General features: G+C 52.4%; 3 protein-coding genes across 6 annotated transcripts; 1 reads left to right on the forward strand and 2 right to left on the reverse strand.

Annotated features, from left to right (window-relative positions):
- Positions 1-7,217: 7,217 nt before the first annotated feature.
- On the reverse strand, positions 7,218-17,273 carry RAB3D (RAB3D, member RAS oncogene family). 2 transcript variants are annotated; one of them, XM_082835571.1, is made up of 5 exons: positions 17,170-17,273; positions 15,533-15,798; positions 14,638-14,756; positions 14,423-14,547; positions 7,218-9,943 (listed from the first exon to the last, which is right to left on the reverse strand). In XM_082835571.1, exons 2-5 carry the CDS (start codon positions 15,758-15,760, stop codon positions 9,756-9,758), a joined length of 660 nt encoding a protein of 219 aa, XP_082691697.1. In that variant the 5' UTR covers positions 15,761-15,798; positions 17,170-17,273; the 3' UTR covers positions 7,218-9,755. The 2 variants fall into 2 exon arrangements, with proteins under 2 accessions (XP_082691697.1, XP_082691698.1); XM_082835572.1 differs by having other exon boundaries at positions 17,118-17,264.
- A 1,439-nt stretch (positions 17,274-18,712) lies between these two features.
- TMEM205 (transmembrane protein 205) lies at positions 18,713-21,065 on the reverse strand. 3 transcript variants are annotated; one of them, XM_082835615.1, is made up of 4 exons: positions 20,993-21,065; positions 20,342-20,450; positions 20,073-20,236; positions 18,713-19,052 (listed from the first exon to the last, which is right to left on the reverse strand). In XM_082835615.1, exons 2-4 carry the CDS (start codon positions 20,439-20,441, stop codon positions 18,747-18,749), a joined length of 570 nt encoding a protein of 189 aa, XP_082691741.1. In that variant the 5' UTR covers positions 20,442-20,450; positions 20,993-21,065; the 3' UTR covers positions 18,713-18,746. The 3 variants fall into 3 exon arrangements, with proteins under 3 accessions (XP_082691741.1, XP_082691742.1, XP_082691743.1); XM_082835616.1 differs by having other exon boundaries at positions 20,933-21,001; XM_082835617.1 differs by lacking the exon at positions 20,993-21,065 and adding an exon at positions 20,908-20,987.
- Positions 21,066-21,941: 876 nt separating this feature from the next.
- On the forward strand, positions 21,942-27,366 carry CCDC159 (coiled-coil domain containing 159; the record flags this gene model as incomplete). The annotated part of the gene is given in 13 exon segments (XM_082836514.1): positions 21,942-21,961; positions 22,950-23,016; positions 23,018-23,069; positions 23,166-23,386; positions 24,464-24,553; positions 24,642-24,720; positions 24,913-25,108; positions 25,710-25,777; positions 25,858-25,934; positions 26,265-26,384; positions 26,616-26,701; positions 27,061-27,197; positions 27,362-27,366. Coding segments are annotated over 13 exon segments (1,218 nt in total).
- Between the last annotated feature and the right edge of the window lie 109 nt (positions 27,367-27,475).

Here is a 27,475-nt window from a genome sequence, read left to right on the forward strand (position 1 = left end):
CAAACACTAGCCTAAGCAAGCAGGGGCTTCAGTGGCTGCGCACAACAAAGACTTCGTGGAATTAGTTCCAGAGCGTCACTGAACAAGCAAACAGCAGCAGCAACAAGCACAACCAGCAACACAGAAAACCCTGGGGAGTAGGGGGAAGGGAGATCAAAGTTACCACATTATATTTTGTAAATGTCCAGTTTGCAACAAAAAAATTACAAAGAAACAAAATGCAAAGAAACAAAAAAAGTGTGGCCAGTGTACAGGAAAAAACCCATCAGTCAATAGAAACTGTCCTTGAGAAAACCCAGATGTTGGATTTACTAGACAAATACTTTAAATTAGGTATTATATATATGTTCAAAGAATTAAAGGAGACTCTCTAAAGAACTAAAGAAAAGTATGAGAATGATGTTTCATCAAATAGAAAAGATTAACAGAGACAGAAATGAGTTTTTAAAAGGAAGCAAATAGAGGGCTTCCCTGGTGGCACAGTGGTTAAGAATCCGCCTGCCAATCCAGGGGACATGGGTTCGAGCCCCGGTCTGGGAAGATCCCACATGCTGCGGAGCAACTAAGCCCGTGCACCACAACTACTGAAGCCCATGCGCCTAGAGCCCGTGCTGTGCAACAAGAGAAGCCACAGCAACGAGAAGCCCGCGCACCACAACAAAGAGTGGCCGCTGCTCACGGTAACTGGAGAAATCCCACACGCAGCAATGAAGACCCAATGCAGCCAAAAATAAAATAAATAAATTTATATTAAAAAAAAAAAGAAGCAAATAGAAATTCTGGAGTTGAAGTGTACAAAAATTGAAATGGAAAATTCGGTAGAATGGCCCAGCAACTGATTTTAGCTGGCAGGAGAAAGAATCAGTGAACTTGAAGATGAGTCAATTGAGATTATTCAGTTGAGGAACAGAAAGAAAAAAGAATGAAGAAAAATAAACAGAGCCTCAGAGACATGTGTGACACAATCAAGCGTACATACATATGTGCAATGGGATTCCAGAACAGGAGGAGGGAAAGAAAAAGACAAAAAGGGTACTTGCAGAAATAATGGCCCCAAACTCCCCAAATTTGATGCAAAACATGGATCTGTGCATCCAAGAAGCTCAATGAACTCCAAGCAGTATAAACTCAAAGAGATCCATGTCTCAACATTGTATAATCAAGCTGTAAAAAGAAAAAGATGAGGAGAGACTCTTGAAAGCATCAAGATGGAAGCAACTCATCATGTACAACAGTGGTCCCCAACGTTTTTGGCACCAGGGACTGGTTTCATGGAAGACAATTTTTCCACGGACTGGGGGCAGGGATGTTTCAGGCAGTAATGTGAGCGATGCGGGGGGATGGTTCAGGCGGTAATGCAAGTGATGGTTCAGGTGGTAATGCGAGCGATGGGGAGTGGCAGATAAAGCTTTGCTCGCTCTCCTGCTGCTCACCTCCTGCTGTGCAGCCTGGTTCCTAACAGGTCCGCAGCCTGGGTGTTGGGGACCCCAATGTACAAGGTATCTTCAATAAAATTAATAGCTATTATCTCATCAGAAATCATGGATGCCAAAAGCAATGGGATGACATATTCAGAGGCTGAAAGAAAAAAAAAGTGTCAACTAAGAATTCTGTATCCAGCAAAACTATCCATCACAAATGAAGGAGAAATTAAGATATTCCCAGATAAACAAAAACCAAGAGAATGAATTACAAACAGACCTGTAAGACCTACAAGAAACACTAAAAGGAGTTGTTCAGATTCAAATGAGAGGACAGAAAACACCAATTGGAATCCACATGAAGGAATAAAGAGCACTGATAAAGATTACATAGATAAATATAAAAAAAGTATACATTTAAATTTTTTTAAAAAACTAGACTTCCCTGGTGACACAGTGGTTAAGTATCTGCCTGCCAATGCAGGAGACATGGGTTCAAGCCCTGGTCCAGGAAGATCCCACATACTGCGGAGCCTCTGTGCCACAACTACTGAGCCTGCGCTCTAGAGCTCACGCCCTGCAACAAGAGAAGTCACCATGATGAGAAGCCCGTGCACCAAAACAAAGAGTAGCCCCCACTCACCGCAACTAGAGAAAGCCTGTGCGCAGCAACCAAGACCCAACACAGCCAAAAATAAATAAATAGAATAATAAATAAATGTATATAAAAAAGCTATTCTTCTCCTACCTCATTTACAAGACAATTGTATAAGGCAATAGCCATAAAATTGTGTTGACAGGGCTTCCCTGTCAACCGCAGAGGTTAGGAATCTTCCTGCTAATGCAGGGGACATGGGTTCGAGCCCCGGTCTGGGAAGATCCCACATGCCGCGGAGCAACTAAGCCCGTGCACCACAACTACTGAGCCTGTGCTCTGGAGCCCACGAGCCACAACTACTGAAGCCCGCATGCCTAGAGCCCGTGCTCTGCAACAAAGAGAAGCCACTGCAATGAGAAGCCCATGCACCGCAGCGAGGAGTAGCCCCCACTCGCTACAACGAGAGAAAGCCTGCATGCGCAGCAACGAAGACCCAACGCAGCCAAGATAGATAGATAGATAAATAAATAACTAAATTTATTTTAAACAAAAAAGAAATGTCTGTTGCTTGTAAACCACCCAGTCTATTCTGTTACAGACGCCCCAATGGACTAAGACACCCAAGACAATTAACAGTCGTTCCTTGGCATCACTCAAAACCCAAGCCATTGTCAGCATGTCTTTTTACACTTGGTTTCTTTGAATTGGGTCCAACAATGTCCACACAACACGTTGTTCATGTATCCTAAATTCCTTTTATCCTAATCCAGTAGTTACAGAATTAGAAAATGCATTAGAATACTCTGGACGTTCTGTTAAAGCACAGGTGTCTGAACCTTACCCCCAGAGCTTCTGACTCAGGAGGTCTGGCAGGGGGGCCCAGGAATCTGCATTTCTAACAAGTTCCCAGGCCATGCTGCTGGAATGGGGAACACATTTTGAGACCACTGCTCTAGATTCCTCCTCTTCTTCTCCAACCCCACCTACCTTAGATTTGTTGCAGAAAAGGTGTGGAATGTTGGGTAATGCAGTGCCGTCTGGATTCGGTGCTTGCTTTTCTGTGGTCCCTTTATCTTGTTCCTCTCATCCCCATATTTCCTTTTCATCTCTTGTTCTCAGCTTTGGCTGTACATTAGAATCCCGTGGGAGCTTTAACAAAACATCGGAGCCTGCACTGCATCTCCCATCTCCTGATTTAATCGGACTGGGTTGTGGCCTGGGCATGGAGACTCTTACATTTACCCAGGTGGTTGCAAGGGGTGGCCATGATCACGGCTGAGAATCAATAAACAACGAGCTTCATCCAAAGATCATAGCGGGCTGAATCAGTTCTTTCACTGGAGATTGCAAAATGGTGGTTTATCTAATTCTTCCATCTTTCTTTTGGAGGGATTTTTAAAGAGGATAAAAGGGGCACATGTCAAAATTGCTATGCTGCAATCATCTCCCAAGTCTGGCAGGAACACACCTAGTTTTCTTTGGAACCAGCCCGCCTCTCAGATTTCCGTCTGTAAAGGCATGTGATCCCAGCAGGCCAGTTGGCATGTTCCATCTGTCCGACCACAGTCATTGGTTCAGGCATGGGCATGGGACCCAAACTGGCCAATGGGACTTGGTTTTGGGACTTTGGATACGGTGACAGGGAGAGAACAGTTCTGCCACATCTCAGCTGGTTCAGAAGGGACTGCCTCATGGGGGCAGGGCTGCAAAGAGAAGGCATGGAGAATCCTGGGACAGTACACAAGTCCTAGCTGACTCTTGGACTCTGCAGTTCATGCACTCACTCAACAAATATCTGTCAATGCCTGCTCTATGTCAGAAATAAACTATGTTTAAAATAGAACAGAGGGACTTCCCTGGTGATGCAGTGGTTAAGAATCCGCCTGCCAATGCAGGGGACACGGGTTCGACCCCTGGTCCAGGAAGATCCCACATGCCGCAGAGCAACTAAGCCCGTGCGCCACAACTACTGAGCCTGCGCTCTAGAACCCTCGAGCCACAACTACTGAGCCCACGTGCTGCAACTACTGGAGCCTACGTGCCTAGAGCCCGTGCTCCACAACAAGAGAAGCCACCGCAATGAGAAGCCCATGCACCGCAACGAAGAGTAGCTCCCGCTCGCTGCAACTAGAGAAAGCCCGCGCGCAGCAACGAAGATGTGACGCAGCCAAAAAAAAAAAAAAAGAACAGAAACAGTGTCATAGATACAGAGAACAAACAGGTTGTTGCCAGAGGGGAGGGGGTGGTGGGAGGAGAGGAATAGGTGAGGGAGATTAAGAAGTACAAATTTAAAGTTGCAAAATAAATGAGTCAGGGGTATGAAATGTACAGTGGGAGGAATATAGTCAATAATTGTGTAACTTCTTTGTATTGAGACAGATGGTAACTAGGCTTATTGTGGTGATTATTTTGAAACGTATAGAAATATCAAACCTATCAAACCGCTATGTTGTGTAACAGGAACTAACATAGTGCTATAGGTCAATCACACTTCAAAAACAGGGAATTCCCTGGCAGTCTGTGGTTAGGACTTGGCGTTTTCACCGCCAAGGGACCGGGTTCAATCCCAGGTTGGGGAACTAAGATCCCACAAGCTGCTGGCGCGGCAAAAACAAACAAACAAAATCATAGAAAAAGAGATCAGATTTGTGGTTACTAAAGGCAGGGCATGGGGGAGGGGGAATTGGATAAAGGCAGTCAAAAAGTACAAACTCCCAGTTATAAGATAAAAAGCACTAGGGATGGACTTCCTGGTGGTGCAGTGGTTAAGAATCCGCCTGCCAATGCTGGGGACACGGGTTCGAGCCCTGCTCCGGGAAGATCCCACATGCCGCGGAGCAACTAAGCCCGGGCACCATAACTACTGAGCCTGCGCTCTAGAGCCCGCAAGCCACAACTACTGAGCCCGAGTGCCACAACTACTGAAGCCCACATGCCTAGAGCCCGTGCTTCGCAACAAGAGAAGCCACCGCAATGAGAAGCCCGTGCACCTCAACAAAGAGTAGCCCCCGCTCGCCGCAACTAGAGAAAGCCCGCATGCAGCAACGAAGACCCAACGCAGCCAAAAATGAATAATAATAAAAAAGTACTAGGGATGCAATGGACAACACAATAAATATAATGAACACTGCTCTGTGTTATATATGAAAGTTGTTGAGAGTTAAGAGTTCACATCACGAGGAAAAAATTTTTTTCTATTTCTTTAATTTTGTATCTATATGAGATGATGAACGTTCACTAAACTTAGTTGATCGTCATTTCATGATGTACATAAGTCAAATCATTATGTTATACACCTTAAATTTATACAGAGCTGTATGTCAATAACTGGAAGAAAAAGAAGAAATGAACTGTTTTTCCTGTTTCTGACACCAAACGTGTGGGGATTTTCCACACCAAACAATTCTCTGGGGGCACCAACAGACAGCCCTACAGTTCAATTCAATTCTGACACTACCCCGAGTTAGTGCAGACCCCACAGTTTAAGGGCTCAGTCCCGCAAGACCGGCTCCACCTCAGATGCCCGTCACCAGTATTAGGTCCCCAGGGCACCCATACTTCTGTCTGACGTGGCTACAAAATCAGGGGGTTCCCGCAATCCCCCCTCCCTTTCAGGTTTGATCATTCGAATAACTCACAGAACGCAGAAAATCCTTTACTTACTGTTACCAAGGATATAGCTCAGATGGGAATGACAATGTTTTTAAAGCATATTTATGTATTTGGCTATGCCGGGTCTTAGTTGCAGCCCACGGGATCTTCGCTGCGGCGTGCAGGATCTTTAGTTGCGGCATGGGGGCTCTTCATTGCGGCACGCATGTGGGATCTAGTTCCCTGACCAGGGATTAAACCCGGCCCCCCTGCATCGGGAGCTCGGAGTCTTAACCACTGCACCACCAGGGAAGTCCCGACAATTTGTTATTAACTCAATCTCCAGCCCCTCTTTCCTCCCTGGAGCTCCATCCCAGGGGTTGGGGCTGATGGTCTCAACCCTCTAATCATGGTTTGGTCTTTCTGGCAATCAGCCCCATCCTGAAGCTACCTAGGGGTCTCCAGCCTAGCTTGTCTTCTCATTAGTATACAAAAGATGCTCTTATCACTCTGGATATTACAAGGGTTTTAGGAGCTCTTTGCCAAGAACCAGGGGCAAAGACCAAATATTTCTTTTTTTTTTTTTTTTTTTTTTGTAGCAGACAGGAAAGAGCTGGATGCGGTAGTAAAAAATTTAAAAATCCCTGCTTTTGAGGTGCAGATATTACAGTGAAGGAGACACTTGTTTAAGTTAAATTAGTAAATTACATAGTATTTTAGATTCTAGGGGCTGTCGGGAGGAGGACACCAGGAAACGGGCAACAGAAATGCTGTGGCAGGGTTTGCAGTCCTAAGCCCGGTGTTGGGGAGGAAGGTGGGTCAACAAGAAGGTGAGATTTGTGCAAAGACCTGAAAGAGGGGGTGAATGAGGGGAGCCATGTGACTCCAGGCAGAGGGAACAGCCAGTGCAAAGGCCCTGAGGTAGGGACCTAGTGCGTTCAAATAGCAGCAAGGAGGGGCAGAGCAAGTTTGGGGGGCAAGTGGGAAGAGTGACAGGGCAGGTGACAGGTCAGATCATGCAGGGCCTCGTGGACCCCGGGGAGGATTTAGGCATTTACTCCGAGTCGGGTGGGAGCCATGGAGGGCTCCCACCAGAGACGTGACCTGACTCAGGTACTCACTGGCGCCCTCTGGCTGCTATGGGGAGGACAGACCTTCTTACTAGAATTAGTTGAGGCAACATCATCCTCTTTGCCCTTCATGCAGAGGAACTTTCCAGGGCCAAGGCGGTGACCACGAGGCCCAGCTAGAGGCAGCCCTAGACCTGAGCCTCCCTGTCCTGATTCGGGTTCTGCAGCATCACACATGGCCCTCGCCCAACTATCTACTTGACTGTGATTTAACTGTCCTCTTCCTGGAGGACATTTCACTAATGGCAATAAAAGAACAACTGCATCTGGGCATAACAACTTTAATTTTTTTTTCTTGTGGAGAAAAGAGCACATCTTTATAAGTGGACATCCAAGAATGGCTTACACAGGAGAACCACACCCAGAATATAAATGATCAGGTCCAGAGCTCTCTCTATAGTGTGTTTTGGGATCATTGGGGCGAAGCCAGTTAGGGGAATCAGCACTTCAACACTGAGATCAAATTTCACCACTTACTTGTTTGTTTTTTTTTTTCCAGTTGGGTAGGAGAGAAAGATACAAGAACATGATCCCCAGAGAAGCCAAAGAAAGAAAAAGAAAAAAAGTATAACCCCAGATGGCAGTCATGGCAATTTCCCACTGAAATTGCCTGTGGAAGGACAAGTTGCTGAAAGCAAATGGTGAGAAGGCACGGCACAGATGCAGGATACATCCTCAAGTGACCTCCCCAGATGCCAGTCTCCCTGGAGTTGGGAAGCTGTTTTCCCACAGCCTTTCGCTTAATTTTTGTTTGTAAACTCAGCAAACTCCCATTCTCTCCTAGTGATCTTTGAGGACATCAGTTTCAGTTTCTCAGAGACCATCAGGAGTGAAAGCTCCCCCCTAAAAACCTCACAAAATAAAAACTTACGTTATTTTTAGAAGAAGCAAGAAAAATTCTCCTACGTCATTCCCAGTCTTAAGAGAGCCCAGAGGCAGCTGTCTCAGTTACTACTTGAAGCTGAACTGGTGAAAAATCTTGTGTAAACAGAAAGCTTAGGCCAGATCAGGTACAAGATACAGCCAGAGCTGTTGTTTTTATCACACGGGAGATGACAAGTCAGCTTGTCCCTCAGATAGTGACACTCTGAACCACCATTTTTTTCTGGCAGCCGTTTAAGGAAAATGAACTGACCAACAGGGTCTCGACAGGCCATGGTGCATCTTAAGAAGCTTTTTCTAGCTGCTTTACTTTCTCTTTTATGTTAAAGCAATTGACATTTTTGACTCCCACCCCAAACCTTCAGATACTCGCTCATGGTGCATTTCCAAGAACTTGTCCTTTTCATCACAGCACAGTTGTTGGTATACAAAGATATCCCCACTTTGAAGCTCTAAGGACAGCCCATGGTTTGGGGGTGAACAGGGCCCTCTAGAAATAAATTCAATCTCCAGCTTCTATAAAAGTAAGAACTACATTAAACTTGAACCAGACCTTCCCCACTCTTGGAAGGAAGCAGCAGAGATCCTTAAGCTTACAGGAAGTCATTTTGGCGCCAGGGGCTGGGAGACTGGACAAACCATATGCTTGGCCATTCGCACAGTGTCTGTCAAGTTCTGGAGTGTCAGTGTTCCAGGGTAGAAGAAGGTCTCATGTCACCAGGTTTGGACTCTGGTGGGCAGGAAGGGCCACTGAGCTGAGGATGGGGCTGGGGGGCGTATGTGTCAAGATGTAGATCCCCAAACTGCACATCATCTCTCAGCAGGAGCCCCTGGTAGCTGGGGACCCCAAGCTGGTTGGGCTCCCCGCTAGTGCCTCAACCAGGGAGCCTGGTTCCCCACCCATCCCCCATCAGCCTGCCACTCCCAAGCTGCACCTGTGAAATGCAAGCGGCCACAGCAGTTACCCAACCCTGCCTTCTCGCCCCTCCAGCCCAACCCCAAAGCATTCTTTCGAGTGACTCTTCCATTAGCAGAGAACATCACTGGACCCTAGCGATGACATGGCTCGGGAAGCCAACACTGCGTCTTCAAGCTTTTTCAAGTGGAAGGGGCCAAAGTCCTTACATGGAGAGCAACCAGCCAGCACAGGAAAACAGGAGCATTGCTCAATTTCCTTTTCTAGCAGGATGTCGGATGTGGAAAGAACCTTGCTTAAACCATTACCAGCCAAACAGGGCCCGGAGGAGGCAGGTCTGGGCAGGAGAGCCCAGGCTCCTGACTCTGAGTTAACTTCTGGTAGAAAGTCCCCAGCAGGAACGCCAAGGGTTGGGTGATTCTCTGCCCGGCCCCATGCGGCCCATAGTTCCAGAATTCAATTCTGGATCAGGGATGAAGTGGATAAGCTGAAACAGTGGCAGGGTCGTGGGTGATGTGGAATTCTGGGGAAGCTCAGAAGGCACTTCTGCGGTCCCTGAAGCCAGGCTGGGGAATGGGGGATGTGGGGGGGGGGGTCTGACTCCCTCTTCTCTTACAATGGGAAAAGCTGCTTTAATACTGCTTTCACAGGCAGAGGATGTGCAGGCCTGAAAGGAGGGTTCTGGGGGGACTAAATCACCACCCTGCCTTGGAGCCTCGAGGTCTGAGAAGGTTCACAAGCAGACTGGGTGACCCTGAGAAAGGAGCCGCCTTCCACATCTCCGGGGATGAAGTATGAGAATCCCCGCTGCACGAGGGAGAAGAAGAACCATCTTTGGCCAGCGCGTGAACTCCAAACAATGCCCGACAAAGAAACGGATGTGGATAAGTGGTTCTAGCCCAGAAGGCACTGTGGATGCCCCTCCACCAGGCGGGATGGGACACGCTGCCCGCACTACCCCCATGAAGACGCCCCATCCCCAGACTCTGCCTGCAGTGCGGAGTCCCCAGGGTCTGGAGCCTGTGAAAGGGGCTGCTGGGGCAGGCTGGTGGCCATGGCCAGAGAATGCGCCATGCAGGAGTTGGCAGGGGACGGGGGGGATGCGGCTGATGGGAGGGGAGGGGGCGCCCTGAGCTTGGAAACAGCCCTTGTGGCTCATGCCTCAGTCACTGTCCCTGCCGAGGCAGGAGGGGGTGGGCAGGGGTGAGGGATCATCTCTAGCAGGGGCAGCTGCTGGTATGCGGGAGTGGGGTGTCCCCTAAGGCCGGGCCTTTCCCATTGCTGCCCGGGCTGGAGCTGGGTTCCAGGGACTCATTCATCTTCTCGCAGATGACATCCACCAGGCGCTCGAAGACCTGCTTCACGTTGATGTTCTCCTTGGCGCTGGCCTCAAAGAACTTGAAACCTGCAGAGGCATAAGATGGGAAGAGCTGTGAGACCCTGGGGGGCAGAGCCTGGACTGTAGCATCACCCGAACCTGGGTTCCAAGCCCAGTTCTGCCCTTAGGGCAGCTGTGGGACCTTGACTGAGGGCCTTAGTCTCTCTGAGGCTCAGTTTGCTCTTCGGTAAAGTGGGCACAACGATGCTGCTGCTGCTGGTAGAAATCTGTGACAGCAGCCCTTGCCTGTACTACCTTGCGTATCTCTTTGTCACAAGGCAGTGGCAGCAAGAGTCCAGGCAGTAACATTCTGGTGTCCAGCGGATATGGGGGTGCCCCTGTGTAAGTGGGGCTCATCTTCTATTCAATTTCTGCTGCACAGGAAGGCACAGCCAGGGCGCCCACAGAGCCAGATATTTATGTGGACCTTTTAAATGGAGCCAAGTGTTTCACATGTTCTGGAACATATGTTCTAGGTCCAATAAAACAGAGGATTGAGCACCGGCTGAGGACTGGCTTCAGCCCAGGGGCTACCAGTTTGCAACCTCTGTCACCCAGCTAATGGCAGGTTTCAAAGAGTTTGTAGAGAGCATACAGTGCACACGGTTCCTGGCCTACAGAATGCACTAAAAAATGATAACAACAATAATAATAATAATAGGCAGTGCTTACATCATGCTTACTACGCAGCAGGCCATTTTTCTAAGCCCTTTACATAAATTAACTCATTTAAGGATGCTCTAAGATTTATACTTTCTTTTTTGGTCACACCGCACAGCTTGCAGGATCTTAGTTCCCCAACCAGGGACGGAACCCATTTTCCCTGTAGTGGAAGCGTGGAATCCTAACCACTGGACTGCCAGGGAAGTACCTATACTATTATAGCCCATTTTACAGATGGGAAAACTGGGGCACACAGAAGGAAAGTCACTCATGTAAATTCATACAGGGAACACAACCAGGGTGCCTGGTTGGAATACTAAAAGATTAAACATTTCTAGTGTATCACCTTGGGCCTCGGGAGGGAGGGCAGGCTGGCTGATTCCCTTTGGGGAAGGGGATGCCGAGGTAGCTTTGAATATATTCTTAGCATCATAGTGACCATCATAACTTTTTCTCATTAAAAAAAAGTTTATCCCTCCTGGAAAAGGTGAGAGGTGGTACAAATGCTTTGGGGACTTGCCCAGGGTCCCTAGGCTATAAGAAGTGGCCCACCAACCTGCAAGTAAGGGAATAAATGACAGACCTTCCTGCACCCTTAAAAGGCTGGTTCAAGCTCTGCTTGCTGGGAGCTGTCCCTGAATGGTCCCCAATGTGTTCCCATCTGTCATCCTCAAGGTAGGCCAGAAATTCAGAAAAACGTCCACCATATTACACACATCACAGGGTAAACAGTCCTCTATCCCAGCACTTGTCATTATCATGCAGCACTATAAAAATGTCATTGTAATTAGTTACGTGTGTAATTATCCATTTACTATGTCTCTGCTACTGGCACACCAGCGCCAAGAGGACAGGATTTCTGTCTGCCTTGTCAACAACTGCAGCCCAGTGCCTGGCATAGAGCAGATGCTTGGAAACCACTGACTGAATGATTGATTGAACAGATGGATGGATGTATGTACAGATGGATGGATGGATGAAAGGATGTGTAGATGGATGGATGAATGAATGGATGTGTAGATGGATGGATGGATGGATAGCTGGATGGACAGATGAATGACAGAGGCAGGGCGCAAAAACAGATCTCTAGTCTCAGTCTGGCGATCATCAATGTCACCCCTCTGTCTTCCTAGGCAAATTTGGCATTTCCTTAATTGTGTCTGGCTCTGCCTCAAATAATCTGAAGTTTTTTGAATACTTTTTTTCTGGTTATAAATACTCATTCACTGGAGAAACTAGAAACTACTGAAAAATATCAAGAAATATAGAAAAGCTGTGTGTAACCTCATCACCCAGAAACAATTACTATTGGTGTTTTGATATTTAGTTTTCCACTCTTTTTAAAAATACAAATACATAGGGCTTCCCTGGTGGCGCAGTGGCTGAGAGTCCGCCTGCCGATGCAGGGGACACGGGTTCGTGCCCCGGTCCGGGAGGATCCCACATGCCGCGGAGCGGCTGGGCCCGTGAGCCATGGCCGCTGAGCCTGCGCGTCCGGAGCCTGTGCTCCACAACGGGAGATGCCACAACAGTGAGAGGCCCGCGTACCGCAAAAAAAAAAAAAAAAAAAAAATATATATATATATATATATAAAAATACATAATCGTTGGGGTTCGGTTTGTAGGGGTTATGTGTGTGTGTGCACATGTATGTGCCTTTCTTCTTACAAAATTGGGATCGAATTCTATCTCCCACTTTGTCCTCTAATGTTTTAAATTTAATGCCCGAGTGGGAATCTCCCCTCACACCAGGCACTAGATGTTTTCTGCAAGAAGGTGTGGGCAGGGGACTTCTCTGGCAGTCCAGTGGTTAAGACTCCGTGCTTCCACTGCAGGGGGTGCGGGTTTGATCCCTGGTTGGGGAACTAAGATCCCACTTGCTGCGCAGCCAGAAAAAAAAAAAAAGGAAGGTGTGAGCAGCATCCTCAAGTATTCTAGCCCACGGCCGGCCACCAAAAGCTGACTCCCCAGCACACCTGTTAATGAGACCCAGAATGAGGTTCCCAGAAGACACAGGGGACAAGGGAGCAGGTTAAGTGGCACCACGAGGGAGCAGAGTCAAACCCCAAACGGAGACATTCCACAGAACAAAGACCCAGTTTCTCCAACAAACGATGGCAAGAAAAAAAAAAGAGAAAGAGAACCGTTATGCTCCAGGGGTCTGCAAACTTTTTCTGTAAAGGGTCAGATAGTAAATCTCTTAGGTTTTATGTACAAGCATCAGCAATAGTTCACAATCATGCTAGCTAATGCTTAGATGCAATCTACACGTATGCCGGACTCTGTTAGAACTGCTTCACACGTCATAACTCATTTAACCCTCCTGACAACCTAAGGAGGTGGGGCTGTTATTATCTGCATTTCACACATGAGGAAGGGCAAGCCCAGAGAGCTGAAGTCACCGGTGCAAGATCACAAAGCAATCGAGAAATAACAGGAGTTAATGTTCAATCATGGCCAGCATTTGCTTAATCTTTCTAACAGCCCTATGAAGTAGATGTGGTTTTCACCTGTTTCCTAGATGGACAAATGGAAGCAGAGAGAGGGTAGGTGAGGTGCCCAAGGTCACACAGCTAGTAGGCTGCAGAAGGGGATTCTAGCTCCAGAGTCTGGGTCCTTAACCTGCCCTCCCCCAGAGAGGTTACAATGCCTCCTGCAAGGAAAGTCCTGGGGAGGGCCTAGAATACTAGAATACTCCAAGATAAGATTTTCTTTTAGCTTAAACTTTGCATTGATAATCCATTTACCTGATTCAGAAAGGTAGCCTGAAAAGTCCCCCTCCCACTCTGGTGCCCTGGCCTGCCAGGTCTGAGACACCCAGGTCACCACTGTTGCTAGATCCTTCTGTATCCTTCCAGAGTTCCTTTAAGCAAACATAAGTATAATATCCTTATTCTCACCCTTTTTATACACTAATGCAGGGGTTGGCAAACTTTGAGCTGCAGGCCAAATCTGGCCTGTCACCTATTTTTTTTTTTTTTTTTTTTTTTACTGAAATACAGTTGATTTACAATATCATGTTATCAAGTTAGTTTCAGGTGCTGTTACCTATTTTTGTAAATAAAGTTTTATTGGCAGACAGTCATGCTCATTCATTGATGTATTATCTATGGCTGCTTTCAGGCAGAGCTGAGTGGTTGTGACACAGACCCTAGGACTGAAAACATTTCCTATTTAGCCCTTTAAGAAAATGTTTGCTGGGGAATTCCCTGGTGGTCCAGTGGTTAGGGCTCCACGCGTCCACTGAAGGGGGCACGGGTTCAATTCCTGGTTGGGGAATTAAGATCCCACAAGGAGCAAAAAAAAAAAAGAGAAGAAAAGAAAAGAAAAAGTTTGCTGACCACTGGACTAAAGGAAGAAGCCATACTCACCTTTCTGCAGTTTGCTTTTCCCACTTAACCATATACCCGGAGACCCCAGAACATAAAGAAGGTCCTCATCCTTTCTTACAGCTGCGTAGTATCCCACCATGTGACTATAGTTTATGTGTAGCTGCTTCCCCCGCCGTGAAACACTTGGGAGGTTGCCAAGGTTTCCCTCCACTAACGGTGCAGCAATTTGATATACCCGCCACTTCCCACATGGGAAGTGGATGTCTGTAGGATAAATTCCCAGAAATGGTTTTGCTGCGTCTGGGTTCCCAGGGCAGTGGGACGGTAAAGGGTATCTGTGGGTGAATCCTCTGAAATGAAATGCAGCAGGTGGTATGCAAGTGGGTATTTTTCTGGGCAGATCTTCAAAGGGCAAAGGGTTGGTGACAGTGGTTGGACCTGAGACTCAAGCACAGGGTTGGAGGTTTGGTTCTGGGAGGTCCCAGGCCTGTGGCCCAGGCTGGGCACTAACCAAGGTCGTCAGCGAGCCTTTGGCCTTCCTCAGTGGGCACGACACGCTCGTCCTCCAGGTCACACTTGTTCCCCACGAGGATGACTTGAGCGTTGTCCCAGGAGTAGGTCTTGATCTGCGTGGCCCTGTGGAGTTTGAGGGGCTGTGTTAGGCCAGAGATTAGGGTCAGGGGGAGAGGGCGAAGGTCAGGGGGTCAGTGGTCAGCAAGCACTCACCAGTCCTGCACGGCGGCAAAGGACTCCTGGTTGGCGACGTCATACATGAGCAGGAAGCCCATGGCTCCGCGGTAGTAGGCTGTGGTGATTGTACGGTAGCGCTCCTGGCCTGCCGTGTCCTGGGCACACAGTGGGGTCAGGCGTCTAGAAGCCACTCTATTCCCCACCCCACTCCTGCAGGCCCCTGTCTGAGGCTCCAGTCTCCCAGCCTTATAGCCCCAGTTTGATGAGCAAGACATGGATCTGCCCTCACAGCCCCCCGGTCTAATGGGAGAAACATGGGCCTGCCCGTGTAATCTCTAGTCTATTGGTGGAGACATGTCCCTGTCCTTGAGGGGTTCCGGTCTGAGGGGTCAGTGGCCTTTCGAAGACTTGTAAGCCCTTCTGACCTCATCTCCAAGAACTAGCTTCATGACCACAAATAAGAACCACGTGAAAAAAAAAAAGAAAAAAAAAAAAAAAGAACCACATGGGCCAGAGGCTACCACCTTGATGCAGACAGCCTGATGCTCGTTACCATGACAATCATTACCAGCAGGCGCTTTGGGAAAAAGAGCATGGCTCTGAAGAGGCTCAGTGGGGGCCTCTGGGCTTGCCCCGAGAGGGTACCCAAACCTCTTCTCCATTGGTCACCAGGTCTTCTAACCCAACTTGGGTTAGTACTGTCTCCCCCTCAGACCCTACAGGGCAGGGCACATCCCCCTCGTCCTGATGAATTCACCTCATAGATAATAACCCCTGCTCCTCTTCACACCTACTCCAAGCCCCCTCCTCGACTCTGGACACTTGTCCTCACCCAGACCCTCCCCACAGCCCTACACCCTCGCCCGGACTTCCCTGGAGAAACCCCAGCCCCTGCCTGGCCAGCAGACCCCCAGACAGCCGCCTGGCCCACCCAGATCTGCAGCTTGATCCTCTTGTCGTGGCGGTAGACGGTCTTGACCTTGAAGTCGATGCCCACAGTGCTGACAAAAGCGGGCGTGAAGGAGTCGTCGGCGTATCGGAACAGAAAGGACGTCTTGCCCACGCTGCTGTTGCCGATGAGCAGCAGCTTGAACATGTAGTCGAAGTTCTGGTCTGCTGCATCCCGCTGGCCCGTTGGGGGATCTCCAGCTGACGCCATCTTGGCACGGAGCCTCCTGGGAGGGGAGGGCTGGAGCCCTGTAGGGAAAAAAACCCACCAGGAATGGCTCCAGTGTCTACACCAGACCTGGACTCAAATCCCCGCTCGGCCACTTGGAAGCCAACAGACCCCGGATGCGTCACTGGCCCTCTCTGGGCCTCAGTGTCCTCTTCTGGAAAATGGGGATGTTTGTCGAATGCAAGGGCCCAGGTTGGGGGTGCCCCATCTGGCCACGGAGGAACCAGACCCTGCGGAAGGTGCAGGTGTGGACTTTGCCCCAGGGTGAGCAGCTGGTGTGGCCCAGGTGTGAGCTGGGGGGAGGGGGGGTTGCCAGCTGGATAGAGTCCCCCTCAGGGCCTGGGTGTTGACTTTGGCAGGTGTTGGCCACCTGCCTGCCCCCACCCAAGCCAACTTTAACTCCTTCCCTGATCCCCATGGGGAGGGGGCTTTCAGTGGATACACCCCAGGTTTAAAGCCCAGCTTTACCACCACATGGGTACTGCCACCTTCTGTTTGTCCAAGGGGCCGGGCCCATCCCCCTCTCAGTAGGGCTGACTCACCCCAGCCCCAGCTTCAGCCCATGGAGGCCAGAATGACGGTCCGCAAATGCAAGACCACCCTCAGCCACCACCACGACCACCTGGTCCTGCCTTTCCTGGCAATCTGTCCCCACGGCTGGGCTGCTTCATTTGGATCCAGCTCACCCGCTCAGCCCTCATGGCCTCAGTTTCCCCAGCTGTTTATGGCTGCTCCCTGAGCCTCACAGGGAGGCTCCAGAAGGCCTGGGTGAATGGGAACCACCAGCATAGGAACCCCTGGCAAAGCCATTTCTCAACTGCCCCGCGGGGCTTTTTTCCACTTTAAAGGAGGACCCAACTAGCCCCCCTTTCCTGCCCAGCCCTCCGCCCCACCCCGCGTTCCGGGAGAACGAGTTTGAGGAGGGGAAGAGAAAGGCAGGAAGCCTTTCCCCATGCAGGGCAGGGCCGCCGGTATGGGGGCCCCCGCCCCGCCCCATCCCCCAGCCTCAGCCCACCTGTCAGCCGGTCCCACCTCTTTCTGACAATCTGCCGACTCTCCCTCAAGCCTGCCACTAGGTAAGGGACCCCGGAGGGCTTGGCACTGTCCCCCGTCACTAGATGTGGGGCGCCCCAGCAGGTGCAGGGGAGCTCAGGAGCTTCTTCCCATCACCATATGGTCCCATCTCTTGTCCCCGGCTGGGCTGTCTGCCCCGCCCGCGCCCCATTAACGCTCCCCGATGAGCCCAGCTGGGTGGGGGCGAGGGAGGAGGCGTCCCCCGCTGCTTGCCTTTGTTCCCCAGGCCCCGGGCCTCCCCCTAAGCCCCTGTCCCCCCCAAGACCTGCTGAGACGCGGAGGCGCGGGTTGGGGTGCGCTCCCTCCGACGGGGTCACCTCGCGTGGGGACGCCGCCCTCAGACGTTCCGCCTCCGAACTCGCTGTGACCTGGCCCTGGCTGCGACCCGGACCCCGCAGCCGCAGCCGCCAACGCCGCCCGCAGCCACCCGGATCCCGCGCCGGCCCCGCCCAGGCGTGGGAGGAGGGGCCCCTCTCGGGGAAGGGCGGGGCGGGACCGGGGCGGGGCCTGTGGAGACCGCGGATTGGGGGGCGGGGGCGGGGGAGGGGCTGGAAGTCGCACCGCGCGCGCAGCTATCAGTTCCCTGACAATAAATATTGCATTTTCACTAACCATACGTGGAGCTCCTACTACGTGCACAGCAGCTAAGCAGCACGGACTCTGGAGCCGGGTTCGAATCTCAGCTCCACCACTTTCTAGCCTTGTCGCTTTGGACATGTTAACTTCCCTGGGTCTCATTTTCCCCATCCGTCACGTGGTCGATAACGAGGGTACCCACCTCACAGGGTTGTGTAAGGGTTCTGATCTGAGTTAGTGTTTGTAACATGCAGCGCCTGACCTAAACTGGGCTAGAGCCTTTCCCAAATACCCTTAAGGGCCCTTAGAATTCACCACCACCACCCCCACCACCACCCCCCGCCACCACCACCACCACCACCCCCGCCTTTTACAGATAAAGAAACTGGAGATCAGAGAGGGGCAGACGCTTGCCTGAGGCCACACAATTTGGCAACCAGGCCCAGCTGAGGTCCCAGACTTTTCTTCAAGCCAACAGAAGAGAATCTGCAGTTATAACAGTTCAGGCTTGGGACTTCCCTGGCCGTCCAGTGGTTACGGTTCTGTAATTCCACTGCAGGGGGCACAGGTTCTATCCCCTGGTTGGGGAACTAAGATCCCACATGCCATGAAGCGTGGCCAAAAATTTAACACAAAACAAAACAAAACACAGTTCAGGCTTTGTTGGGCTTCAAATCCCAACAACTGCGCCTGAAGCCACTTGCTGAATTTCTCTGAGCTCCCATTGCTTCATGGAACAATGTTAGCCACCTCTAAGGGCTGTTGTGGACAAACTGAGATGATGTGTATCAGTCAGGAAGGGATGGCATATGCTCAGTAACAAGCTGCCCTATAGTCATCATGGCATCTAACATCCAAGGTTTGTTTCTCTCACACCGGTCGTTGCAATGAGGGGAAGATGTGGCGAATCACATTCTGGCTTGTATACTTCTCTTTGGAAATGACTTTGTTCACATTTCACTGGCCAAAGCAAGTCACATGGCCACCCCTGATGTCAATGGGGTGAAAAATATGATTGTCCTCTAGGGATCAGGACCAGCTGTTGTTACAATAATACATGATCTGTGCAGTGGTTAGCGCCACACCTGGCACACAGTGGGTGCTCAACAAATGGGCACCATTATAGGAAGAGCTTAAGGGCTGCAACAGCTAACTCTCCAAATCATCATGCCACATGAATGGGGAAACGGAATCCCTCAGCTCTACCCTTGCCTGCCCCTCCCCCTGCTTCCCAGTTGGAGAAAAGTGACAGCAGTCATTTCCAAAGAAGTGTTTATTGACATTTGGGGCCCCAGCAGAGACAGAGAGTCAGTGGGGGCTAGAGGCTCCTGAGGCCCAGGGCGAGGCCTACAAGATGAAGCCCATTGCTCAGGAGGCAGCCCAGATTGCAAATGGAGGATAGGCCATGGTAGCGGAAGAAGATCTGGCGGAGGGCACTGTACTTGGGGTCCTGCTCCCGCAGCTGACGATAGGGGTCTGAGCCCTGGTGGCTGCCCAGCACCTCCCCGCCCAGGCCCCGCTCCTTCTCCATGGTCTGCAGGGCCCACATGGCGGCCGTGGTGCGGGGTTCCAGCCAGCGGGCGTTGATGGTGGCCAGCATGAGGCTCAGAAGCAGCAAGCAGAGCTGGTAGGGCGGCAGGAGGACAAGGTGAGCCGTGCCTGGGAGACAGCAGGGGCCCTAGGGAGGGTCCCTCTGCATCCTCAAAGCCCAGAGGGGAATGGGGGACAGGACTGGGTCAAAGCCAGGCCTCCCCACTCCAACCTCAAACCCAAACAGAGCTCCAGCTCTCATACCCTGAAACCTGCAGCTCCTAAGGAAAGGCTCCACCACTATCTCCTCTCTCTACCACTGTCTCCTCTCTCTCCCCCAAACCTCCTAAGCCTCCTCTCCTCTGATACCCTGACTGGAACTTTCCAGAACACAGCCTGTCTCCTACCTTCCTCTGTCCCCCCAAACTGAGGGTATCTCAGGGCAGAGCCTCTCTTCCCTGAATTGGGACAGAGCACCATAACTGTCCCCTCATTTCCCCAAAATAGAGAGCCTAAGAGAGGGCCCATCTCCTTTGTGGCCCCAGCCTAGACCCTAGAAGTTGACATTGGGTCCAGAGGGAGTGAATTAAAAGTCCTCGAAGTTCCAATTACCCATAATCCCTCCTGTGTCTGTGGGATTATTGAAACCCCTGTCAGGCCTCACCTGCCCACATCTGAGGGACATAATGGGGGCAGGGGGAGGGCAGGATAGAGAAATATGAGATGCACAGATGGTTCCTTGCCTTGTGGCTGGGAAAAATGTGTGGATGAGGGTGGGGGACTGTAAATTCCCAGTCAGGCTGGTTTTTAAACACTGAGCTGGGGTCAGTGCCCCAGCCCAGCTGAGTCACCACAGCTTGGCTGCAGGCCCAGCCAAGGGGAGGAGAGGGAGCAACAGCCAGCAGAGAGACACTGCGGAATAGTCAGGGCTGCTGGGGATGGTTGTGCAGGCTGTGCACTGCTCAAGGGTATCCAGAACCCAGCTTTGTATACACCAGGAAGAAAGGGCAGTTTGGGGGGTTTCGTTTTAATTCTCACAAAGGTGTAGCCATAGGTGCTCAGTGTGGTCCTGGGAATGAATCTCCAGAGGGTAGTGGAGCTCAAGCTGTCATACCTGGCTGGCCTCCCAGAATGTGAGCTGAGCCCCGGCACGCTGTGAGGCCAAGATGCAGAGGTTGACGAAGGCACAGCCCATGGAGATGTGAAAGTAGAAAGGGAAGAGTTTGCTCTGCACCAGGCCGAAGGTATGTCGGGGAAGGCCTCGGAAAAGCAGGAAGCCTGTGGGGTGCAGGGGACCACATGTCTGTTAGGACACTTCCAAGTCCCCCTCTCATCCCTGTCCCCACCTTAGGCACTCATGATATCCAGGCCGAGGGTCCCTACCTGAGACGAAGGTCACCCACATTTGCATGCCCCAGGCCCCTGACAAGACCAGTAGATGAACCACCATAGTCAGGCTTTCCGGGTTCCCACCTTCCTCCATCTTGCGGGCCTGGGAAGGAGGCACCAGGTGGTCAGAGTTTTACCTTTGCCCTGTGGCCTTCAGACCCTGTGAGCCTGCACAAGGCCAGGGTCATGGTCTATCCAGCAGAGATCCAGGGATAGTAGCCCAGGAATGGCGGTGCGGAAGACCCATAGCACTTCTGTGATGTCCCCCGACTCCATCTCTCCAAATGTCAGCCCTCAAGATCTTAGGCTCTCTGGACCCCAACATCCATGCCACCTCTGAGACCCCCAAATTTCAGCCCCAGCAGCTCAAGCTCGAAGCCCTAGATCCTCAGAGATTACCCCAGTGACTCCCAAATATCACCCCAGGGACCGAGTTCTGATATCAAAGACTACTCCTTTCATGACAGGATCCCAGATATCACTATGAAGATTCCCAAAGCACCTCCTGGAGACGCCATCTAATCCTGAGAAACCCTAAATCTCATCCCGAGGACACCGACCCCACCACTGGACCCGGGCCTCGACCTGCAGCACTCAAGAGTCCGGGGCCGGATCTAAGGGGGTCAGGCGGGCTGGGCTTGGTACCTCACTCTCGCGCTCCGCGGTGCCCGCGGACCTCCTCGGCCACCTCCCCTCGTGGGACCAAGAATTCGTCCCGCCTCCCAGCTAAGCCAGAAGCCAATCGGATCGGAGATCTGTACCTCCTGTACCGCCCTCTTAGATATTGACTAATCGATGAACGCAATCCCGTCCTGGAATCCCGTCCACTCCTCGGCATTTCACCCAATTACACCGCGGCTCCTAAGATCTGCGGAAGCGGAAAGGCGCCAATGAGGTCTTCGGCTGCATCGGCGGGGCGGAGCTAAAATGCCAGCCACACCCCTCTCTGTGACTATACCTTTGGGCTCCGCGCGTTTTAATAGGATGGTGTCTCCACGGGATCAAATTTCAGCGTCACAGCTGGGGACTGGCTTCGCGGTCCCTGATGGGAGAGCAGGAGCAGGTGGTATGTGGTAGGTGGGGGTGGAAGGGGATCGGGAGCTTGGCGAGCGCAGGATTTAAGGCCCCGGCGGGCGGGGCGCAGGATTCAAGGCCCCGGCGGGCGGGGCCCAGGCAAATGACCCCGCTCCGTTCCTTCAAGAATTCTATCGGGAAGGACTGAGGGAAAACAGGTGATGTGGGAGGGGGAGGGGGAGGGGGAGGGGGGGCTCGACTGGGGGCCTGCCTGCAATTGACACTCAGAAATGCATCTTGCCTTTCCCCTCCAAGTCTCCCAGGGCTCCTATGATTCCCAAGTACCAAGTCCTCAGTGTGATGTTCAAGGACAGACACTGAGCTTCCCACTACTGCATATCAGGCACTGGCATGGATTAATTTACTTAATCACAACAACCCAGTAAGGTGGATAGTATGACATCCCATTTTTATAGTTGGGGACAATGAGGCATGGAGAGGTTTAGTAACTACTCCAACATCGCACAGCTAGGATTTGAACCTGGGCCATCTAGCTGGAGGGTCTCCTTGCTTAATCATCATGCTGTACTGCCTCTGGAAGTGAGGACCTCCCTGAGGCGGTGACTTTTGAAGTGATAGCTTAGAACAGTTCAGGCAGAATAATAACTCCTACATCACAGGGTGGGTGTGAACACCCAGTGAGGGCTTAGGGTGGTGCTCAGCACTCAGCAAGATGCTCAGAAAATATGAGCTTAAAAAGGGATTAAGGAAGATTTTACAGAGACAATGCTGAGTAGGGTTTTGAAGGGTATGTAGGAGTCTTCCAGGAGGACTGGGTTAGGGGAAAGATACCAGAGGGCCCAGCAAGGACAAAAGAAGAGAAAGGCGTATACTGTGGCCTTTCTGGCTGACTGTGACCCATGGCAAGTTGCCCTTCACCTGGAAGTTTTTCCAGACAGACCTCCCCCAGGTTTCTCCAGCTGTGCCAGCCCTGACTACACTGGAAGGGCAGGGGGTGTGGATGTGAGACCCAGAACGGAGTTCTTTCCTGTTTCCAGCCTCACCTAGTACAGGCCTGGGACCCCATTCAGCTACCATTTGTTAAGTAGATATGCTCTGCCTCTCCTGCTCACATTCTATGTCTCCCATTTACTTGGGGAGCCAGTTCCCCGGCTTGGCTTGCCCTGCCTTGCTTGAACGGCCCTGCTAACGTCCTGCTGCTTCCTTTTGGACCCTGCCTCCAGCCACCCTGCCTTGACCCGCAAAGAGCACCTGGTTGCAGACTTCCAAGTTTTCGCACACGCTGTTTCCTGCCAGGGATGTCCTTCCTTTAGGGCCCAATGTTAAGACCTTTTCTTCTTTTAGGCTCGTCCCAGACCTCACTGACTCCTGTGGGATCTTCTAGGTCCTTCTCACTGCCCATCCTAACCCCTGGGGCTGGGATCATCTTTCACCCAGCTTTGGCTCCTATCATAAATAAGAGGCCTGTGTTCAGGGCTGAGGCCTCTCTGGGGTGTCAGAGAGGGCATGAGAGTGTCAGGACCTGGGAGCTGGTCTCAGTGCAGCCCTCTGTCCCCCCTACTCTAAGCAACCCTCTTCTGGCCCGCCTACCCCTGGACCCTGACTACTCCGTGCCTTGCTATCGCTCACCTCCGGTCACCCTCCAACGTGTGTTTGCCTGCTAATGATAAGTGTGACAAGTGCTGCGGTTCGCTGAGCGGCTGCCCTGGGGCTGGAGAGCAGGAGGGGCTGGAGTGCTCTGGGCTGGTTCTCAGGAAACCTTCACCACACACCCCACTCCCAGGCCCTTCCTCAGAAAAGACCTTGGAATATACATTTCACTGGTCCAGGACCCCAGAGCCAGAGACCTTGCAGCTGGCTGCACCCGAAAACACAGTGACAATTGGAACCTGGAGGCCAGGGAGAGACTCGGGGCTTCAGTCGCATGGGTCCCTCCCCAACTCAGACTCACAGAAGCACTGTAATGACCAGGACCCTCCAAAGAGGCATCACAGCAACACTAAGGTCATCCCCACCCGGGAAACCCCTTCCTGCCACACCGCTATCTACTGCTGCAGGGCTTAGGGAGGGAGCTGTGGGGGCAGAGTCCTCCTCGAGACCCCTCACACCCTCTGTCTTCAGCACCCCGAACAGCGCCCAGTGCTCAGCAGGCCTGCACTAAAAATGTCTTGAATGAATGGAACGGATGTGCGATTGTGTGTCTTAATGAGGTCCTGTTTGTGATTGTCTCTGGATGTGACTGCCTGTGTGTCTGTGGTTGTGTGTCTGAGATGGGCATGAGTGCATGCCCTGGGTCTTATGACTTAGTGTGCATGGCTATGTCTGAGGCTGCATGTCTGTGGTCGTGTTTTGATGACCATGTGTGGTTGTGCGTCAGTGGCTACTGGTGCTCCTTGCAGACATTGTTGATGCCCCTAAGGAGGAGGGCCATTCCCTGAGCGCAACCAGAGGTGTGGCTCTGAAGGCGCATGCTCTCAGGGGCAGCCCATGGGCCTGCCACACAAATGCACTTCTGAGTGTTTTCAGGCTGGGGCAGAGGTGGGGGTGGGGGTGGCGGTGGGGTGCATGCGTATGCCTGGAGGCAGCTTTGCCTGCACTTGGGGGTCTAGGACACCCAGAACTCAGCAGACCCAAATCATGTCTGGCCCCCACACACTGGGTTGTGGTGAGCAAGGAGGCAGACCAGGGATAGATTATTACTGCTCTCATGCCCACCTTTCATAGAACCCCTGGGAGACCAGCTCTTCCAAAACCAAAGGTGAGAACCTTCCCGCTCAACAAGACTGTGGGTGGGAGACCTGCCAGTTCCTACCTCCACCCTCTGCCCCAGCCTCAGTGGACCCCCACCGTTGCTGCTCACTCATCCCTGCCCCATTGTCAGCTGACCCTTACCCCTGACCTCGCCCACCATCCCTGTCCCTGACCTTGAGCCCTACTCCTGCCTCTACCTCTGCCTCAGCCTACCCCAGCTTCTTGCCCTGTCCCCCCTCAACCAGACCCTGAGCCTCTACTGACCTCTGTCCTGACCTTGCCCCTGCCCCCACCCCTCCCAGCCTCGGCTGACCCTCACCTCTACTCACAATTAAGTCCACCGTGATGATTTCCGAATCCCAGAAACTTCTGAGATGTGAACTGGAGTCACTCAGGTGTCAGCTACAGGCCCAGACCACGGTGAGCCACCTCAGCCCCGCCCCCAGCAGTTGTTTCCCCCGCCCCCCCCACCTCTGCTCTCACCCCCAGGCCTGGCCTCTTCCTCCAGGCTTTCGAGTTCCTAAACCACTCAGTGACCGTGTTGAAGGACAGCTGCCTGCAGCAAATCAAGATCCAACAGCTTGAAGGTGAGAACTGGCCAAAGGTCAAGGTAAGGCTGGAGGCTGCTCCCCTCAGGGTCAGCTGAGTCAGGCCAGGGTGAGAGAAGGTGGCTGAGTCTGGGTTCAGGACCAGAGTCTGGTCAGGGTGGGGGCAAGCTGGGTTCAAAGCTGAGCTCAGGGTGTGGGTGGGGCTCAGCCAAGGTCCCACCATCTCTGTAGAGGTGCTGGGCCCCACGAGCCGCCACGCAGACAAGGAGAGACACAAGTGGGACGTGGAGGAGGGACGGCAGGAGCTATATGAGGCCCTGGCTAAAGGCCTGCAGGGGCTGCAGAAGACCCTGTATGACAACGAGGAGGTGCAGAGGGCCCGTACCACCCGCTGTCTACAGCTGTTGGCTCAGGAGATCTGGGACAGGTGGGTATTGCCAGGAGGGAGGGAAGGGAGGGAAGGGAGGCTAGGGAGAGGGAACCACAGGTGGGATGGGGGAAATGGGAGGGGCCTGAGTAAGGGAGTCTGGGGGGCCTTGGAAATCTTGGGGCACAAGAGGAGGGGATGGGGGAGGCAGGAGGCAGTGGGGGGGGTGGGAGACTGGGAGGCCAGAAATAGGGGAGACAGGAGGTGGGATGGAAAGGGAGGCTGGAGGATCAGAAAGCTGGTGGGGGTGGCATGGGAAGCTGGAGGGTAGAGGAGGTTGAGGGGGGCAGAGGCTGGGGGTATTGGAGGTCTGGAGGGGCAGAAGGTGGGGAGCTGGAAGCCAGGCAATGGGGGGGCTGAGGGAATGGGAGGCTGGAGGTCAGAAGGAGAGGACACGGGGCTAGGGAGGGGTAGGAGGTGGGGGAATAGTAGTAGGAGCGGACAGGTGGGTAGGCAGGTATGGGGAGGGGACAGAGCCTGGGAGATGGTAGTTGAACAGATAGAAACATGGGAGGTGGAGGAGGCTTTGGGGAGGCAGGTGGGCAAATGGGAAGCCAGGAGGTCAGGAAATGGGAGGCCAGATGCTGCACTGTCCCCTCAGCAAGAAGTTCTTGTGGAAGGAGCTGGAGCTGGTGCAGGAGGAGGTGACCTTCATTTATCAAAAGCTACGTGAGTGCCCAAAGCCCATGACCAGGAGGGCGGGGGGTCCTTCTGCAGCTCTGGCCCACCTGAGTCCCCTCCCCCTACAGAGGCGCAGGAAGAGGAGATTACGGAGAACCTGGTGAACATCCAGAAGATGCAAAAGACACAGGTGAAGCGCCGCAAGGTGAGCAGAGAGCACGGGGACCTTGCGTGAGTTGGGGTTATGGGGATCTCTGCCGGCCTCCACCATCAGACTGGAGCGAGAAGGCCTGGGTTCAAATCTCAGCTCTGCTTCTTACTGCTGTGTAACTGTGGGCAAGTCACTTCCCCTCTCTGGGCCTCAGTTTCCTCATCTGAGTAATGGGTGTAACAATACAGCCCTACCTGACCAAGTAGCTGCATTAACTGAGTGATAAGCACTTTGAAGGCAGCCTGGAATGTGATAAATGCTATATTACACGTTTCACCATCATCATCATTATTATTATTATCCCCCCATCTCCCCCGGCCTCAGGTCCTGACCAAAATGAAGCAGCATGGGTATGAGACATCCAACTGGCCAGAGACTGAGGAGTTGCCACCAGGAGGCAGTGGCTCCTGGAGGGATGACCTCCAGAAGGAGCTGGGTGACATATAATGATGCCCAGCTCCCACTCTAACCTCTGACCCCTGACCCTCCTCTGCCCTGTGCTCCTCCCAATCAGATCAAGCAGCGACCACCAGAACCTGGAACGCACCTGAGTCCACATCTCCCTCTCCTCCCAGGACTCATCTCCGCCCCTGCCCCCACCATGGCCTCCCTGCTCCAGCTTTGAGCAGTCCAGAGTCGCCCCCCGGGGCCCCCAGATCCCCATCTCCCCACAGGTCCGCTGTGCACCTGCTGCAGAACTCCTCTGGTGGCCTCGCCATATACTCAGGGGGCCACCCCAGGGCTGCGAGCCTCAGGGGTGAGTGGGGTTGAGCAGCACTCCAGGGGTGGGGGAGGTTCATTCTCCAGCTTCACACATGGAGGTCATGTTCAGAGGCCATAGTTGGGGGTGGTTGGGTCTGTTGGGTCTTATTCTGGGGTCACATTAAATAATGTTCTGGGGTGACATTAAAGAGTCCCTGGAGGTTTCATCCAGGGGTCACTCAGGGTCACTGTGATCTTTTTTAAGGGTCAGTGGGGTAAAATTCAGGTGTCATCGAGGTCATACTTTGGTGTCATGTTGGGTCACATTCAAGGGACATAATCAAGGATCACATAATATCAAGGGCACTGGGCCCATATTCAAAGGCCACTCGAGGGTCACATTCAGGGTTTGTGCCAGAATTGCACCTGTCCCTCCTGCTGGCTATAAGGGGCACCGATGCCTGAGCCCACCACGCCCCTCCTGGGACTCGGACTCGGACTCAGACCAGGACCCTTCCCAGCCACCACTCAGCAAGAGCTGCTCCTTCCCACCTGGTGTGGATCCTCCCCTGCCCCAAACTACCCTTCCCCTCCTGGCCTGCCCTGGAATCCCAAAGTACACGCCCTTCCAACTCCCAGCCTGGGCATCTGCTCCCTGACCTCCAGCCCTGGGGTCCCCTGGACCAGGCCAGCCTCTGACCCACCCTCTTTCTCCACAGCCTGAGCAGCTGGGACTGCTCTCCCTGAAGACCCCTCCAGAGAGAAAATAAACTAGCTGAGACCCTCCTCCATCTGTGGACTGCTGCTCCTGGCTGTTTCCTGTGCCTCAGAGT

The sequence above is a fragment of the Leucopleurus acutus genome, assembly GCF_964270905.1.
Source record: "Leucopleurus acutus genome assembly, chromosome: 3".
NCBI lineage: Eukaryota > Metazoa > Chordata > Mammalia > Artiodactyla > Delphinidae > Leucopleurus > Leucopleurus acutus.

Coding starts and splice junctions, on each gene's coding strand:
- RAB3D (XM_082835571.1), bottom strand. CDS start 15,760: ATGGCGTCAGCTGGAGATCCCCCAACGGGCCAGCGGGATGCAGCAGAC. Junction 14,757..15,532: donor GGATCAAGCTGCAGATCTGG/GTGGGCCAGGCG, acceptor CTGTGTGCCCAG/GACACGGCAGGCCAGGAGCG. Junction 9,944..14,422: donor AAGGCTCGCTGACGACCTTG/GTTAGTGCCCAG, acceptor ATGCCTCTGCAG/GTTTCAAGTTCTTTGAGGCC.
- TMEM205 (XM_082835615.1), bottom strand. CDS start 20,441: ATGGAGGAAGGTGGGAACCCGGAAAGCCTGACTATGGTGGTTCATCTA. Junction 20,237..20,341: donor GTGGGTGACCTTCGTCTCAG/GTAGGGACCCTC, acceptor TGCACCCCACAG/GCTTCCTGCTTTTCCGAGGC. Junction 19,053..20,072: donor CATTCTGGGAGGCCAGCCAG/GTATGACAGCTT, acceptor CCGCCCTACCAG/CTCTGCTTGCTGCTTCTGAG.